At 34.6% G+C, this 14,965-nt stretch overlaps 2 protein-coding genes across 3 annotated transcripts; one reads left to right on the forward strand and one right to left on the reverse strand.

Annotated features, from left to right (window-relative positions):
- Window positions 1-247: 247 nt before the first annotated feature.
- Window positions 248-2,319, forward strand: LOC129311431 (protein SHORT-ROOT-like). The gene has a single exon (XM_054953762.1). It carries the CDS (start codon window positions 462-464, stop codon window positions 1,980-1,982), a length of 1,521 nt encoding a protein of 506 aa, XP_054809737.1. The 5' UTR covers window positions 248-461; the 3' UTR covers window positions 1,983-2,319.
- A 2,159-nt stretch (window positions 2,320-4,478) lies between these two features.
- LOC129310291 (uncharacterized) lies at window positions 4,479-8,706 on the reverse strand. 2 transcript variants are annotated; one of them, XM_054952103.1, is made up of 3 exons: window positions 8,301-8,706; window positions 7,227-7,811; window positions 4,479-6,038 (listed from the first exon to the last, which is right to left on the reverse strand). In XM_054952103.1, the coding sequence occupies exons 2-3, from the start codon at window positions 7,773-7,775 to the stop codon at window positions 5,187-5,189; spliced, it is 1,401 nt and encodes a 466-aa protein (XP_054808078.1). In that variant the 5' UTR covers window positions 7,776-7,811; window positions 8,301-8,706; the 3' UTR covers window positions 4,479-5,186. The 2 variants fall into 2 exon arrangements, with proteins under 2 accessions (XP_054808078.1, XP_054808079.1); XM_054952104.1 differs by having other exon boundaries at window positions 7,227-7,729; window positions 8,301-8,705.
- Between the last annotated feature and the right edge of the window lie 6,259 nt (window positions 8,707-14,965).

Genomic DNA, 14,965 nt, shown 5'->3' on the forward strand with positions numbered 1-14,965 from the left:
CCGGCAGCTTTACTCTCTCTCTCTACCCTCATTCGTCACGCCTGCTATCATTCTCTCTCTCTCTCTTCCCCCCAAACAATAAAACAATGAAAAGCTCATCCACTAACCCCTTTAATTTCCTCATTCCTACTTTATTTCCCATCTTTTGTCAGAACTATTCTATTCCAACCCCCTCAACTAGCCCATCTCCTACCTAGTTCCTTCCTTCCTTTCCATTTCCAATTATTAATCCTTTCATTCCATTGCCCTCTACTTTTTACCAAACTCAAATTACACCAAATTTAATTACTCTGCATAACCTCTTCCCTATTCCCACCCCATCCCTACGATATATTCCACATTCTTCAACTTCCTTTCAATTCTCTCTCGCTGTTAAAAACAGTGACTCATACGCCTCTTTCGCTCTCTCCTTGTGTTCACACTTCACAGTCTCCGTATTTGTATGCTTTGATGTGGGTTAAATGGATACCTTGTTTCGCCTAGTCACTTTTCAACCTCAACCTGATCCTCATTCTCTCAACAACTCTTCTAGTAGAACTTCTAGCAGCTCCAGATCCTCCAGACAAAACAATAACAACAACAACCATCATCATCATCATCACTACCAGCAGCAAGAAGACGAAGAATGCTTCAACTTTTTCATGGATGAAGACGACTTGTCCTCGTCTTCTTCTAGGCAGTATTATCCTTATCAACCTCATAATCCTTCCTCCTCCGCCACCCCTACCGCCACCGCTGTTTCTACTTTCACCACTACCACTCCCACCGCTTCTGATTTCTCTTTCTCCCTCTCCCCCGCAGCGCCTGACCTCCATGCCTTTGAATTCTCCGGCCGCTGGGCTCACGATCTCCTCCTCGAAACCGCCCGTGCCGTTGCCGACAAGAACAGCGCTCGTGTCCAGCAGTTAATTTGGATGCTCAACGAGCTCGCCAGTCCCTATGGCGACATCGATCAGAAGCTCGCCGCTTACTTCCTTCAGGCCTTGTTCAGTCGTGTCACCGACTCCGGCGACCGCACCTACCGTACTTTGGCATCCGCGTCGGACAAAACTTGCTCTTTTGAGTCCACCAGGAAGATGGTCTTGAAGTTCCAGGAGGTCAGCCCTTGGACTACTTTCGGTCACGTCGCTTCCAATGGCGCCATATTGGAGGCCTTAGAAGGTGAGCCCAAGTTGCACATCGTCGATATTAGCGATACGTATTGCACCCAGTGGCCGACTCTTCTTGAAGCCTTGGCCACTCGCAGCGATGACACCCCGCACCTCCGGTTAACCACGGTGGTTAGCCGCCGAGCCGGTGGCTCTGTCGCTGCTGTTCAGAAAGTCATGAAGGAAATAGGGACTAGAATGGAGAAGTTCGCTCGGCTCATGGGCGTCCCCTTTAAATTCAACGTCATTCATCACGCGGGTGATCTCTCGGACTTTAATTTCTCGGAATTGGAAATCAAAGACGACGAGGCTCTCGCCATTAATTGTGTTAACGCGTTGCATTCTATCACAGCCTTTGGTAATAATCGTGACGTATTGATCTCCTCGTTTCGGAGATTGCAACCTAGGATAGTCACTGTCGTGGAAGAGGAAGCTGATCTTGATGTCGGATTTCATGGGTTTGAGTTTGTACGAGGTTTCCAAGAATGCTTGAGGTGGTTTAGGGTTTACTTCGAGGCACTGGAGGAGAGCTTCCCCCACGCAAGCAACGAGCGTTTGATGCTCGAGCGAGCTGCGGGACGAGCCATCGTTGACTTGGTGGCTTGTGAGCCAGCGCAGTCGGTGGAACGGCGGGAGACGGCAGCAAGATGGTCGCAGCGGCTGCATGGAAGTGGGCTCAATGTGGTGCCGTTTAGCGATGAGGTTTCCGACGACGTGAGAGCGCTGTTGAGGAGGTACAAGGAGGGATGGGCAATAACACATTGCTCCGACGCCGGAATATTCTTGGCCTGGAAGGAGCAGCCGGTGGTGTGGGCCAGTGCATGGAGGCCTTGACGACGTAGATGATGGAGATGCTGCGAGAGTGCTTCGCACGTGTTCTTGGTTTTTTTGGCACGTGCATGGTTGCCGTGGTGGTGGTAACTCGGTTGAAGTGGGTGTTTCTTTTTATTTTATTTTCTCATTTTTTTTAATTTGATTAGCATGGCAAGACAATACGATTGGAGGTTGATATGGTTGGGAGGGGAGTTTGAATTTTCAATTATTCTTGATAACATTTTGTGATTTTATTTTCATATTACGAAGAAATAGGTTATGACTTTGAATATATATATTATATATATGTATGTATGAAGTAATCAATGGCATAATTGTCCGACTATTTTATTTTTGAGGGATAGTGAACTTATTCCCTTAAATTAATGTTATATTTAGTTGCATTCAAGGGAAATGTTCAAAGGAAACAAAAACAGGGATGTGACCGTGTGGAATATTGTTGGTGTGAGAAAATAGTTGTCACTGTGTTGACAATTTTATTTTTGGTATATTTTGACGATTTAACTTTTGATTTATGTAGTTCAAAAATTTAAAAAGATTACTGACAATTTGGAATTTGAAAATAACAATATAAAAATACCAAAATTGTGTAATTATATAGGGAGTTTATTGTCATAAAATTAATATAGGTCAAAAGTCTTTTTCTGTAAATTAAAATAATATTGCAATTGCCAACTGATTACTAGCTTAGGATAATTAAGAGTAGTGTAAGGTAAAGTATAGGTAAATATGCAGAGTTTAAACCTCTTCTTATAATTAAAATATATGTATATGTATTATTAAAATTGAGAGAGAAATGATCAAAGTAAGAGTTATTTGACTTATTTCCCTCTAGGCCACTGGTCCTTTTGGATACAGCATAAATTAAATCAAGACTTAGACTACTTAAATCTATCACCCTTGAGTTTGAAAAAGAAGAAGAAGAAGAAGATCAATAATCGGCATAAATATACGGTTAGAACGTTTCCTTGTGTAGCCAGGTGATATGCTTTTCAGTTGGTGTATTATATATATAATCCCAAAATATGGTTATGGTTCAATTTTGACCAGAGACAAGCTGTATTATTGTCTGTTCGCTCAACTAGCGAGGGAATTAAAAACATAATCAAGCCGGAGAAGACAATCTTGTATTATCACAAATATATGTTTGCAATATTTAATTATTAGTCATGGGCTTAACATAACCTGAAAACAAAAGATTAGACTCAGCCTTATCACACACTAATCTTTCTTTGTTTTTTCTTTCTTTTCACAAAAAGGTCCCAAAAAAAGAATCAAGATTTGGTATTTGGTGTATAAAGATGATTTCATCTGCAAGGATAATGGTGTACAATAATATAAATAAAGGTAGCAATCCATACCGGTAGTGGTAAAGAAATATAAAAACTAAACTTGCAAAAAACGAAAGAGGACTACGTGTTCCAAGCCTTTCAAGTGATATATAGAATCTTAGGGCGGCCACTGTGTTGGGTTAAATATATGAGGGAATCTCATAAAAAGGAGCAGAGTCTCCTTAGTGGAAGTAGCGTTTTAGTGGCCAGCAAAGCACGCTGTGTCTTTGAAATAGTCTTTGCATGTCTTTCCTTTTTCTTTTCTCTCTCTAAAGTCTATCATCTTTATACAATTATGTATAATGCGTGTGTGACACAGATATTAGCTTTAGCTTCTTTGTATGGCCCCCACGAACCCTGAACCCTTTCATGGAGGCGAGATAAGGGTTCATATGAGGCACCTTTTGCCCATGAAAGCTAATATATTGTAAGTGTCATAGACAATGAAAAGGAAACACTATGAATAGTGGGTTCATCTTTTTAGGGTTGCAAGTCCAGGACTTCAGTTCTGATGAGGCTTTCCCTCTCCACGTTTGTCTTAGTTTTTATTTTTTTTCCTCTTTTGAGTTTTAAAAAATAATTATTGTGGCTTTCACTCGGTTTTTAATTTTATAGAGGGTGTTTGGTGCTATGGGCCCAACTTTCTTCTACGACTTTAAGCCTTTGATGCTCTTTTCTGTGACATTGACAACGACCAGGTGATCCTTTATGTTTTAATAGGACCGACTTCAAGCAATAAAGGTTTTTCAAGCGTATTTACCAACCCAAAGTACTTCAGGATCTTTGTCCCTCTGTCTGTATTTCCTGTTCCTGTGGTCTATTGTATTTTATTTGTTTCCATAATTATACCGGACAAATAGTTTCTTTGATAATGCAATAATTGAAGAATCCAGTAACAACTAATATTATGAAAGATTGAAAGAAACGTTAATGTTGCAGTTGAATTTATGCGTGACATCTGTTCTCCAAACTCGCTTGAACTTGCATTTTGAATTTGAGGCCTAGTCAGACGGTACACCCTACACAATACTCAGAAAATCCATCTTTTTAGGACTCAATAGTCATTAGTCTATTGTTTATTTGTTTCTATAGTTGCACCAGACGAATAATTTCTTTGATAAAGCAATAATTGACGAATCCAGTGACACTGTGACAGCCGATGTGAAAAGGAACATAAAGGCTTCTTCTGTATAACTAGTTCGGATCACTTGAACCTGTATTTTGAGTTGAGGCCCACTCATATGGCACACGCTACACTTCTACACAGTACTCAGAAGTCAGAAAATCCATCTTTCTAGGACGCAACAGTTAATAGTCATTAGTCAAGACATGTTAAAAAAACAATGGGTTGCTACTTGGGCATAAGGATAATGGCACTATGGACTTACGGACTGTGCTGGACATGTCAAAAAACTGTGGGCTGCTACAACTTGGAGCTTATGGGATAATGGAACTATGGACTAAGGGCTATGATAGAACTCTCAAATTTCAGTGACAAGGTATGGATCACAGCCCACCCTTTTTTTCTATCGAGCATTAACATGAAATCAGTACATTATATCCAAGTATGTGAAGCAATTTCACGTTGTGTATATCAAAATGGTAAAGAGAAGTGTCAACAAACAAAGTATCCACCTAAGTTAGGACTCGGTAGGTCAATGGCCAATCTTTCTCGATATATATATACAGGCTACTTCTAACTATTGTGAATTAAGAAATGTGAAAACTCTAGTTCTCGAGACTGAAGTCCTGTATCCGCGTACTCATGTTGCGGGTGAACTTTCACAGTTTTAAGCCAGGGTTTGACAATGCAAATCGGCGGGCTGTAGACTTAGAGGCTTCATATGTGATCGAATGTACAAGGAGAACCTCATTATATGAATCCTCTCCAACCCAGAGGCAGTCTCCATCTTCTGTGCCAAAAGATAGAAACTCTTGACCACAATGGGAACTCAAAATTGTACTCCAGAGGTTGATCAGCAGGTCCTGCCACTATCAAAGGCAACCATACATATCTAGAGTCTCTTAGATCGGCAGGATTCCATCGATCTGCCATGAAAATAAATGAACCAGGGTATCCAGGCATAGGGAGTATAAAAGTGCTCTGAGCAAAGAAAGTTGTCAGTCTAAATACTTTGTTCCCTCCAACGCATGGATTTCCCATTGTTTCCCATGGCCCCCATATTGACTCAGAAGCATGAGCCAGTGCCTCGTTTGGGGCCCAGCCGGTGCAGCCTGATGTGATCATATAGTATGTACCCTGGTGCTTGAATAGAGCAGGTGCTTCTCGGTGCTGTCCCACCAGAATCCTCCTCATGACAGAAGTCACGTTAAGATAATCTTCAGTTAGGGGTCCAATGTGCAGTTCACTATTGTCCTCAGAGGAGTATATTAGATATGCTGCCCCATCATCATCCTTGAAAACTGTCATGTCCCTGCTTTCATATCCATGTGGCCTTTGGCTACCAAGATAATCAAAAGGACCATCAGGAGCATCACTGATTGCCACCCCAACAGCAGCTTTTGTATAATTGGCATCGTCTATGTGCATCCACATCACATATTGTCCAGTTTTATCATTGTAAACCACTTTCGGCCTCTCAAGCACATTGGACTTGTGCAGATCATGATTTTCATTCGTTTCCACTGCCGCCAATACAATTCCCTCATTTTTCCAAGTCCACAAATCCTTGGAAGAATAACAGCCTACTCCTATAACGTCCACCTGAAGGAGATAGAGATAGTCTAATTAGAATTTTGGCACAAGGTTATGCAGCTGAGAAAGTATACATACATATATATATATATATATTTTGAGGGGTTATCCCATGATTGCTACTCAAAGAGGCCGTCATATCTGATAACAGCATGGTATAACTTATTAGATGAGCACTATGGCAATTTTTTTTTTTTAAAATATGATAAAACAGACAGAGACAGAGCACATTGATATATTGTAAAAAAATGTTCACTCTATGACAACAAGAGAGACACAACAAAAGGCATAGATAAATGTGTGTGTGTACGCATGAAGAATTTATTGATATCTACTTGGGCATGGAATCATTTCATATAGCTAGTATTACTATCGTTGCAAGTTCAGTTTGAAGCCAATTATCTGGTGAACAAGAAAAAAGAAAATGAAAAAATAAGTTACATCCCACTTATTCATACCACATATCAACCTCCACATGCTAATTTTATGACACAGCTAATGTTTACTATGGCATTCAGGTCAATAATTCGTAATCCCCCAGTGATTCAAGTCACCACAAGGCATTTCCATAAATCGATGAAGCTGTCATGCTTATATCTCATTACGATGCTATTTTCCTATAAAAGCTTTTCATATGATATATTTGCACTTGCTCCACATTGGAAAGAGTCTTACGTTTTCTAAATCCTCCACTTATCACATTGAAAGATCGTCAAATGACCAGAAGACTAATTAGAATACATAACTTTTGTGCCAATGTTAGCATCTAGTGAACCAAATGACAGCCAAAACAAATGCCATCCCTCTGCCAAAGACTTCACATCAAATAATGACATCAAGAATATTCAAAACTCAAGATATTGAATTTACTAATGAAACATAAGGCCCCTTAAACTAAGCAGTTTTGTCAAAGAAGGAACAGTGCAGATATGTAAAGCCATGTAAGCATCTCCAATCACTGAGTTCTTCCTTATGATAAAGCCTTCCTCTTATTTAAGACATCGTTATAGATTTGACGACCAAGGGATGCAACTATCTAAGCATAGCACTGAACATAAGAATTAGCCTCTTCAACAATCATGAAAATGACCAAGCGTTTTTTCCGACCACAAAATAAGATGCACGAATTCCTATTATTAGAGGGGGAAATCACATTATACTTAAAAACAAGTACTTTTTCAAGTAAAAAAGACTTACACGGGCAGCTCCTTTCTTGTGAGCACGGTAAGTGGGCCCATCTTTATACTCACCATACCAGTAGTATGTCCGAGATTTTTTATCATACAGAATGCCACCTCCATGGGCTTGAATAGGATTCCCATCTGTATCCAACCAAATTCTGCCAGGGTAGTAATAATAACTCTCATTCCCAGCATTTGCTGGATTTATAGCCCTTTTATGACCAGGAAAAAATAGATGTCTCAGTTGTGAATTTTCATCAAGGAATTCATCGATCACCGTGGTTGCACGCTTAGGTCTACGTTTTGCTGCCCTAGGGGACCTCTTTCCCCTTGGTGTGGGAATTCGTATGTTCTCCTCCTCCTCCACTACTAGAAGTTCACGGAGTTGGGGATGACCGCTTACTCGCAATTGGACCTCGCCACCTTCCCTATCTCTTTGATGAATATTGGAATAGAAATGAATCAAAAAAATGCATCCTACCAAGCTCCACACCACAGCAGATGCAGAAAATCTGCTCCCTGCATTGCAACGTAAATTTGTTGGTTTCCTGTATTTGTTCCTCATCCTCTCTTTCTCTTCCCTTTTCTCTTCAAGCTAATGCTGCAATTAACAAAATGCAACCTATGGAGACCTCACAACCCCACTAAATATAACTTACAACGATCTAGTCTATCTTGTACAAAAGATAATATGCAATTAATTGTGATAAAACCAATTCAGGAAAGATGATAAGAAATCACTTCAAAGGGTGACAATAAACTGTTGACTAATCGGATTATTCTCTTTCCTCGCCATATTCAAATCCCACTAATGACCGCCATTAATTCATCATGATGAGCAGCGATTTGCCACATTAATAGATACGATACAAGTCAATCTTCCCATCAAACCAGAATCAAAGTGAAAACCTATTGGTCAGATCCACTAGACCGTCACCCAACAATGCAACATAGCTTACCCCTAAAATTATCATCGCTTCAAAATGGAGAAAATGAAAATCCTCCACAAGCTCTCAGTTTTTTTTTTTTTTTAAGATTATGATAATAATAATATCAGACAATCAAATTGCGACCAGAAAAGACGACTTACGTGATGCCACCCGAACTATGAACTGAGCAAAACTCCCGAACATGAGTATTCCCTGCGGCTTTTAAAGTTAGAATAACAGCACCGCGACCACCAAACTACACCGATTTCACTTCGCAGCCGCAATAAAAGGCTGGTGGCGAAGAGAAACAGAAAAGGGAGTTGGAGCAAAATGAAAATGAAAATGGAATTAGCAAAGGTTGGGTTTCTGGGGTAGTTAAGCTTGGGAGAAATTTCGATCTGAGGTTGATGACGTTGACTTGCGACCAAATCTACAATTGCACTATCAGACGGTGCTTTTTGGTGCGGATGTCTCGAAAGAGTAAAGACAGGCTAGAAGCTTCGACATAACGAGCCTTCTTTGCGTTTGCCTCTCTTGTCTTGCCTTCTATTTTCGCCGTTCGCTTTCTTCGTTGAGCTCATTAGCCGTTGATATTGATATTCTCAATAATTTACTGTCAACCTCCAATCACACCGGTACAGTTAGCAACAACTCATCATTTGTAATATATCCAATATAAATATATACCCATATATATAATAGTAGTATAGTCTCCTGGTATATAGTAACCTTCAGAACAAGGAGTAGCATCGGGAAATCCAAGGGCACCACTCAAATCCTTTTTTTGACTTTCTTGTGTAGTGGTATCTAGTTTCTACAGATTTTTGTTTAGTTTTGTTTTTAAGAAATTATTTTGTAAATTTTTTCATGACAAAACAAAATAAAAGTATATTTAATTATGTTACTTTTAAAACAATTTTAGAATTAAAAACATGGAATGACCTATCATAGTGATTGGGCATTACTAGAAGTAAAAATAATATTTTAGAAAATTTTCAGCTATTATCTTGATCTTCTTAGCACTAAATATATTTATCTTAACAATAACTCATTCTCGGCCATTTCCCTTATCACTGTAATAAGACATTCTTGTATTTGAAATAAAGGATAAATGTGCATTTTTATTTATAAAGTATTTTTCGATGAGCATTCAATACCTTAAACTATTAATCAAATTAATTTTGTTTTTAAAATAATTAAAATGGAACATTTTTGTCATTGTTAAATTTCCTAATGATCAACATTAGAGTTAGAGATGTGAAAATAGTTGGGACTAACCCTTAAAGGTTCAGGCTTGAAACCCAATTTTTTAATTTTTGACCAAATCCTAAGGTTCGACTTTTATTAAAAGGGTTCAAGGATAGGCCCAGAAATTTAATTTTGAAAAAAAATAAAAGAATAACATTATAATTTAATATTGTTCTTCTAAAATATAATTTAATTCAACATCATAATATTTAACTCTAGAATTTAATATAAACTAAATTAAGGTCTCACATCACCTAAAAACTAAATAAAAGATTTTTTTTTATCAACAAATAAAAGATTTAAAAGTTTAAATACATGTTAGTTGATACCATCACAATTTACAACAAAGTTTCAGAAACAAAACATATTAAGCATATTGATATAATCCTCACAGAATAAGATGGGGGTCAGAATTTTCAAATCAAATTAAAATCTTAAAAGTGATAATTAAATTGAAATCTTAGACATCTATAACCTACAAAAAGGTTTATGCTAAAAGAGAAATTACTTAAAAGTAAGAGAGCAAAAAAGGCAAAGTAAAGGAACACTAAGAGGGAGATGCTAAGTCAAGACAAGAGGAAGAGGTGAGTCAAGAGCCAGAGAGAGCCAGAGGACGAGCAGAGTGGTGAGACGGCTAGAGGAAAGAAGAGAGAGAGAGAAGGAGAGATTGAATCAAGAGATGAAGAAAGTTAGAGAATTTAGAATGATTGAACACTTAAGGTTTTTCTTATTTTCCAAATAATACATTCCAAGGTAGAAGGAAAAAAATAGAGCAGGGCTTGGAAGCCACCCAAGCTAAAGTCTCTTTTTAGGGTTTACCAGGGCAGGGCCCTGAAGCCTGCTTACCCTAAAAAACACTCATTTTTCAAGTTCGAACCTTTATTTAAACAAAGTTTTCAAGCCTAATTCTTCAAGTTTGGCCCTTATTCCCTATTCTAATCGGAGTTTCAGTTAGCATTTTCTAACGATCAACATTAAAAATTTGACAGCAAGAGTAAAAATGCTCTATTTTAATTACTTTAAGGGTAAAACTATTCAAATCAATAGTTTAGATGTTTGATACTCTTCAGAGAATACTTTAAAAGCAAAAATACACATTTATTCTAAAATAATTTTGTGAGAAGCAAAACTAAATATAAAATTAACCACATGTAGATGCATAAGGAGATAGAATAAATATTTGATAAATATAATTATGAAATGTATATCTTAATTCTTATAAAATTAACCAAATGTAGATGCACGAGGAAATATAAAAAAATATAATTATGAAATGTATATCTCAATTCTTATGCGCAATAACTTTTGGCTGATCTAGTCATGGACTCAAAAGCTAAACTCATAACACCTTTATCTTTAAATAATAAATAAATTATAAAATTTAAATTTTTATTAATGATTCAAAAATAGCAATTTATATTGTTTTGAGGTTTAGAATAAAAAAATTTATATTCGAAGTTATTTGAAATTAATAACATATTTAGACATTTGATTATGGATTAAATTTAGACTTAGAATCATATAAGATTCATTTATTAGCTTTATTTATGATATAATTAAAAAACAATAAAAATAATAAAATAATAAATATTTAAAAAATAAATAAATGATATAAAAAGGGGGGACAAAAGTCAATGACCTGTGCCACTTAATATATATATATATATATATATATATATAAAATAAATAATAATAAAATAAATGACTATGAGACCAATGTTCTATTATAAATAGTACATCTTCCTTCTTATTTTTTATATAGCCTTCTTTCTATTTTTTTTTTCATTTCTCATTCCATTTCAACTTTTGCATCTTCTTCTTCTCTCAATGTTATTCATTTTATTCAAGTAAAGTTCTAAATTTTTAGATTATTTAGGTGTTTAAAATTACTTTCATTTTTCAAGTTCTCTTTCTAAATATTTTCACTCATTAAGAACTGTCTGACAATAGTATTATATTGATAAATAGAGAAAATTTGTTGATTGAAATTTTCTTATATGATAGTTAATATAAAGTTATAATGATTTAAAAGTAAATGTTGAGGTTACTAAGGGTGTAATAAACACTAAAGAAATTTTCTTTAAGATTGAGAATTTTTGAGTTAAATTCTAGACCTCTATGGTTGAGTTTATGTTAGATATGAGATGTTGTGATCGATTTTTGATCATTAGATATTCATTTGAGTATGAATAAATATTTTTTAAGGTTATAAAATGGTAATTCGAGGTTTGAGAATAATTTTTAAATTTTTAATTTATTTTTGTACGATTTTTTGGAAAATAAATTGATAAAATTTTGACATTAGGATTAATTTAAGACTTAAATATAGTCTATTGGGATATGAGAATTTTAAAAAAAAAATTAAATAAGGCACTGACTTTGAATTAATGTTAATATAAAAATTAGGCCTAAACTTTCTAGCTCTTTAAATTAAAATTATTTATTAATTTTAATATAAAATTAATATTTAGTATTATGAAATTAATATTATACATATATTATTAAATGATTATGTGGATTGTGTTAACCAAAAAAGGGATGAAAGAGGTGTTGTATAGGGAAACATCTTGTTTAAGACACGAGGTAACCATTATTAATGTATAATAATATACGTGTGTGTAATTAATTGTGTATTTGTTTTGTTGTTTGAAAAATCTTGATTTTTGTTGAGAAATAACATAATTCTCAAATGAGTTAAATTTTATATTTATAAATATTTTGTGAATATTGATATGTTGAAAGCAAAAGATCAATTGTTTAGTTGATAGAAGAATGCGCCAAATAATTTTATTTGGTTGTTTTAAACTGATTAGAGTATGTTCTTGGACAACACCTTTTTCATTACTCTCTTAGTCAACACAATTTATACAACTATTTAATAATATATGTGTAATATTAATTTCATAATATTAAATATTAATTTTATATTGAAAGATATAAATAATTTTAATTTAAAGAGTTAGAAAGTTTAGGTCTAATTTTTATATTAACACTAATTTAAAGTCCGTGCCTCATTTAATTTTTTAAATTTCTTCCTAAAATTTTTATACTCAAAAAAACTATATTTAAGTCTTAAATCAATCCTAATATCAATATTTCATCAATTTATTTACCAAAAATTCATCCAAAAAAATTCTCAAGCCTCGAATAACCGTTTCATAGCCTTAGAAAATATTTACTCATACTCAAATCAATATCTAATAATCAGAAATTCATCACAACATTTCATATCTAAAATAAACTCAAACGTTTAAGTTTAGAGTTTAACTAAAAAGTTCTCAAATTTGAGCTCCACCCTTAAATAAAAGTTTTTTAATATTTATTACGCTTCCAGCAACCTCGACATTTATTTTTAAATAATCATAATTTTATATTAACTATCCTATAAAAAAATCTCAATCAAAAAAATTTCTCTATTCATCAATATAATACTACTGTCAAATAGCTCTTGATGAGAAAAAAATATTTGTGAAGAGAGCTTGAAAAATAAAAGTCATTTTGAATATTTAAATGATCTAAAAATTTAGAATCTTACTTAAATAAAATAAACAACGCTACCAAGAGAAGAAGACGCTGAAGTTGAAACGAAATGAGGAAAAAAGAGAGAGAAGAAGAAGGCTGTGCAAAAAAAAAAAAAAAAAAGGAAGATGTGCTATTTATTTATAATGAGACATAGGTCTCACAATTATTTATTTTATTATTTACTATTATATATATTTATATATTTTAAGGGGGCACAAGTCATTAACAATCGAAAGTAGTTTTTGACTTTTGTCCCCTTTTTTATATTATTTATTTATTTTTTAAATATATATTTTATTTTATTTTTTAGTTATATTATAAACTAAATTAATAAATAACTCTTATATAATTTTAAGCTTAAATTTAATTCATAATCAAATGCTTAAGCATGTTATTAATTTCAAATAACCTTGAATATAAATTTTTTTATTTTAAACATCAAAACAATATGAATTTTTAATTTTAAATTCTCAGTAAAAATTTAAATTTTATAATTTATTTATTATTTAAAAATTATGATGTTACAAAACCTAAGTCCACTTAAACTCGGTCTCAACTTGATAATAATCAATCTTGTCCAACTTGGTTTATGTGAGTGGGAAGTTATTGATCCGCTCCTTGATGTGATTTTGGTAATTATATCAAATTAATGAGTATATATTTGATATATTCTGGTTTAATGAGAGTTGACTGAACATCACAAGTTAATATAGTGGTGAATTTATTCATAATTGAATTCAAAATAAGAAGTTTTTCCCAAATTCATTGTGAAATATTTCATTACATTAATTCTCTCTGTTATAAAGTGAATTATAATAACTATGATTTCCCTCTTAATGCCAGCCTCCCACGTTATAAATAACCTAAAAGGAAAACTCAACTCTAATATCCATTTTTTAGTATTTGTCCTTTTTTTTAATCTTTCTCTTTTTGATTTATCTGCTGTGTATATTCAAAAAGATTATAATAGTCCTATCTAGTGTGGTAGTTGGCTAATTAAGTAGACTCGACTCCTTTTTGAGATATTGTTTATTTATAATTTCCTACAATCTGCAAACCTATACTATTAAGGTATCATATTTTGTCCACTTTTTAGTTTGTATTTTATTTCATCACCTTGCTTAGATGATTAATGGAAAAATGACAACTGAATACCCTATAAGATCATTAATTACAATTGAGAACCTTGAAATATTGAAATTTCAATAATGAATTATGATCTTTACTTAAAATTAAAAACACATGAGTTTAAAATTTAGAAAAAAAACACTAGTAAAATTACTATTATGGATTAGGATTATTATTAATCTTAGTTAAAAAAAAGGATTCACACTTGAACATGAGATTATCAATAGTTTCAACCCATTATAGTAATTTTAATAGTCTCAATCCATAACATTTTAGATCCTGATTTTCTCAGTTGAGATTAATAATAATTCCAACCCATGATAGTAATTTGACAAGCGTCTTTTCTTAATTTTTCAAATAGTTCACCTATATATTGACAAACATAAAAATTCATGAGTAATTGGCTTTACATTTTGAAACAAATTTGATAAATTTTCAAGTGATTATTATATATTTATAAGTGCCTAATGTCACGGATGATATCTCCGTGACCGTGTAAAGACCAAGATAATGAACGATCCGCTGGTTAGCCTCGCACAATATGGGTAAAGGGGGCGACATTAGCATTGGGGGTGTTTTGCCTCAGTCTTCGGACTGAGTGCACAACTGGTCGGGGGCTAGTGTCGCCTCCCTGATGAGCCTATGGCAGGGCGAAAACAGTGTAATCCGTATGTGGTAAGGCTTGTCCTGAGGATTATGGGGTCCTCCAGGACGCCGCACGGGCGCCGTGTGCTGCGCCAGACTCTCAGCTCGTGACAAAGTGGTATCAGAGCAGGACGTACTTTACTGCCGTGTGCCTGTGGGGTCCCACGTTGGGACTAGTCGACCTCGGCACCGCTCCAGAAAGGCCTCCGAGCAGGTGGGTCCAAAAGTGGGGACTCGAGCGGGAAGGTTGGCCGTTGTCGACTCCACTCCTATTGGCTCGCGG

Source organism: Prosopis cineraria, unplaced genomic scaffold (assembly GCF_029017545.1).
Source record: "Prosopis cineraria cultivar Desert tree isolate PC_DT_omini unplaced genomic scaffold, ASM2901754v1 PC5, whole genome shotgun sequence".
In the NCBI taxonomy this organism is placed as follows: domain Eukaryota; kingdom Viridiplantae; phylum Streptophyta; class Magnoliopsida; order Fabales; family Fabaceae; genus Prosopis; species Prosopis cineraria.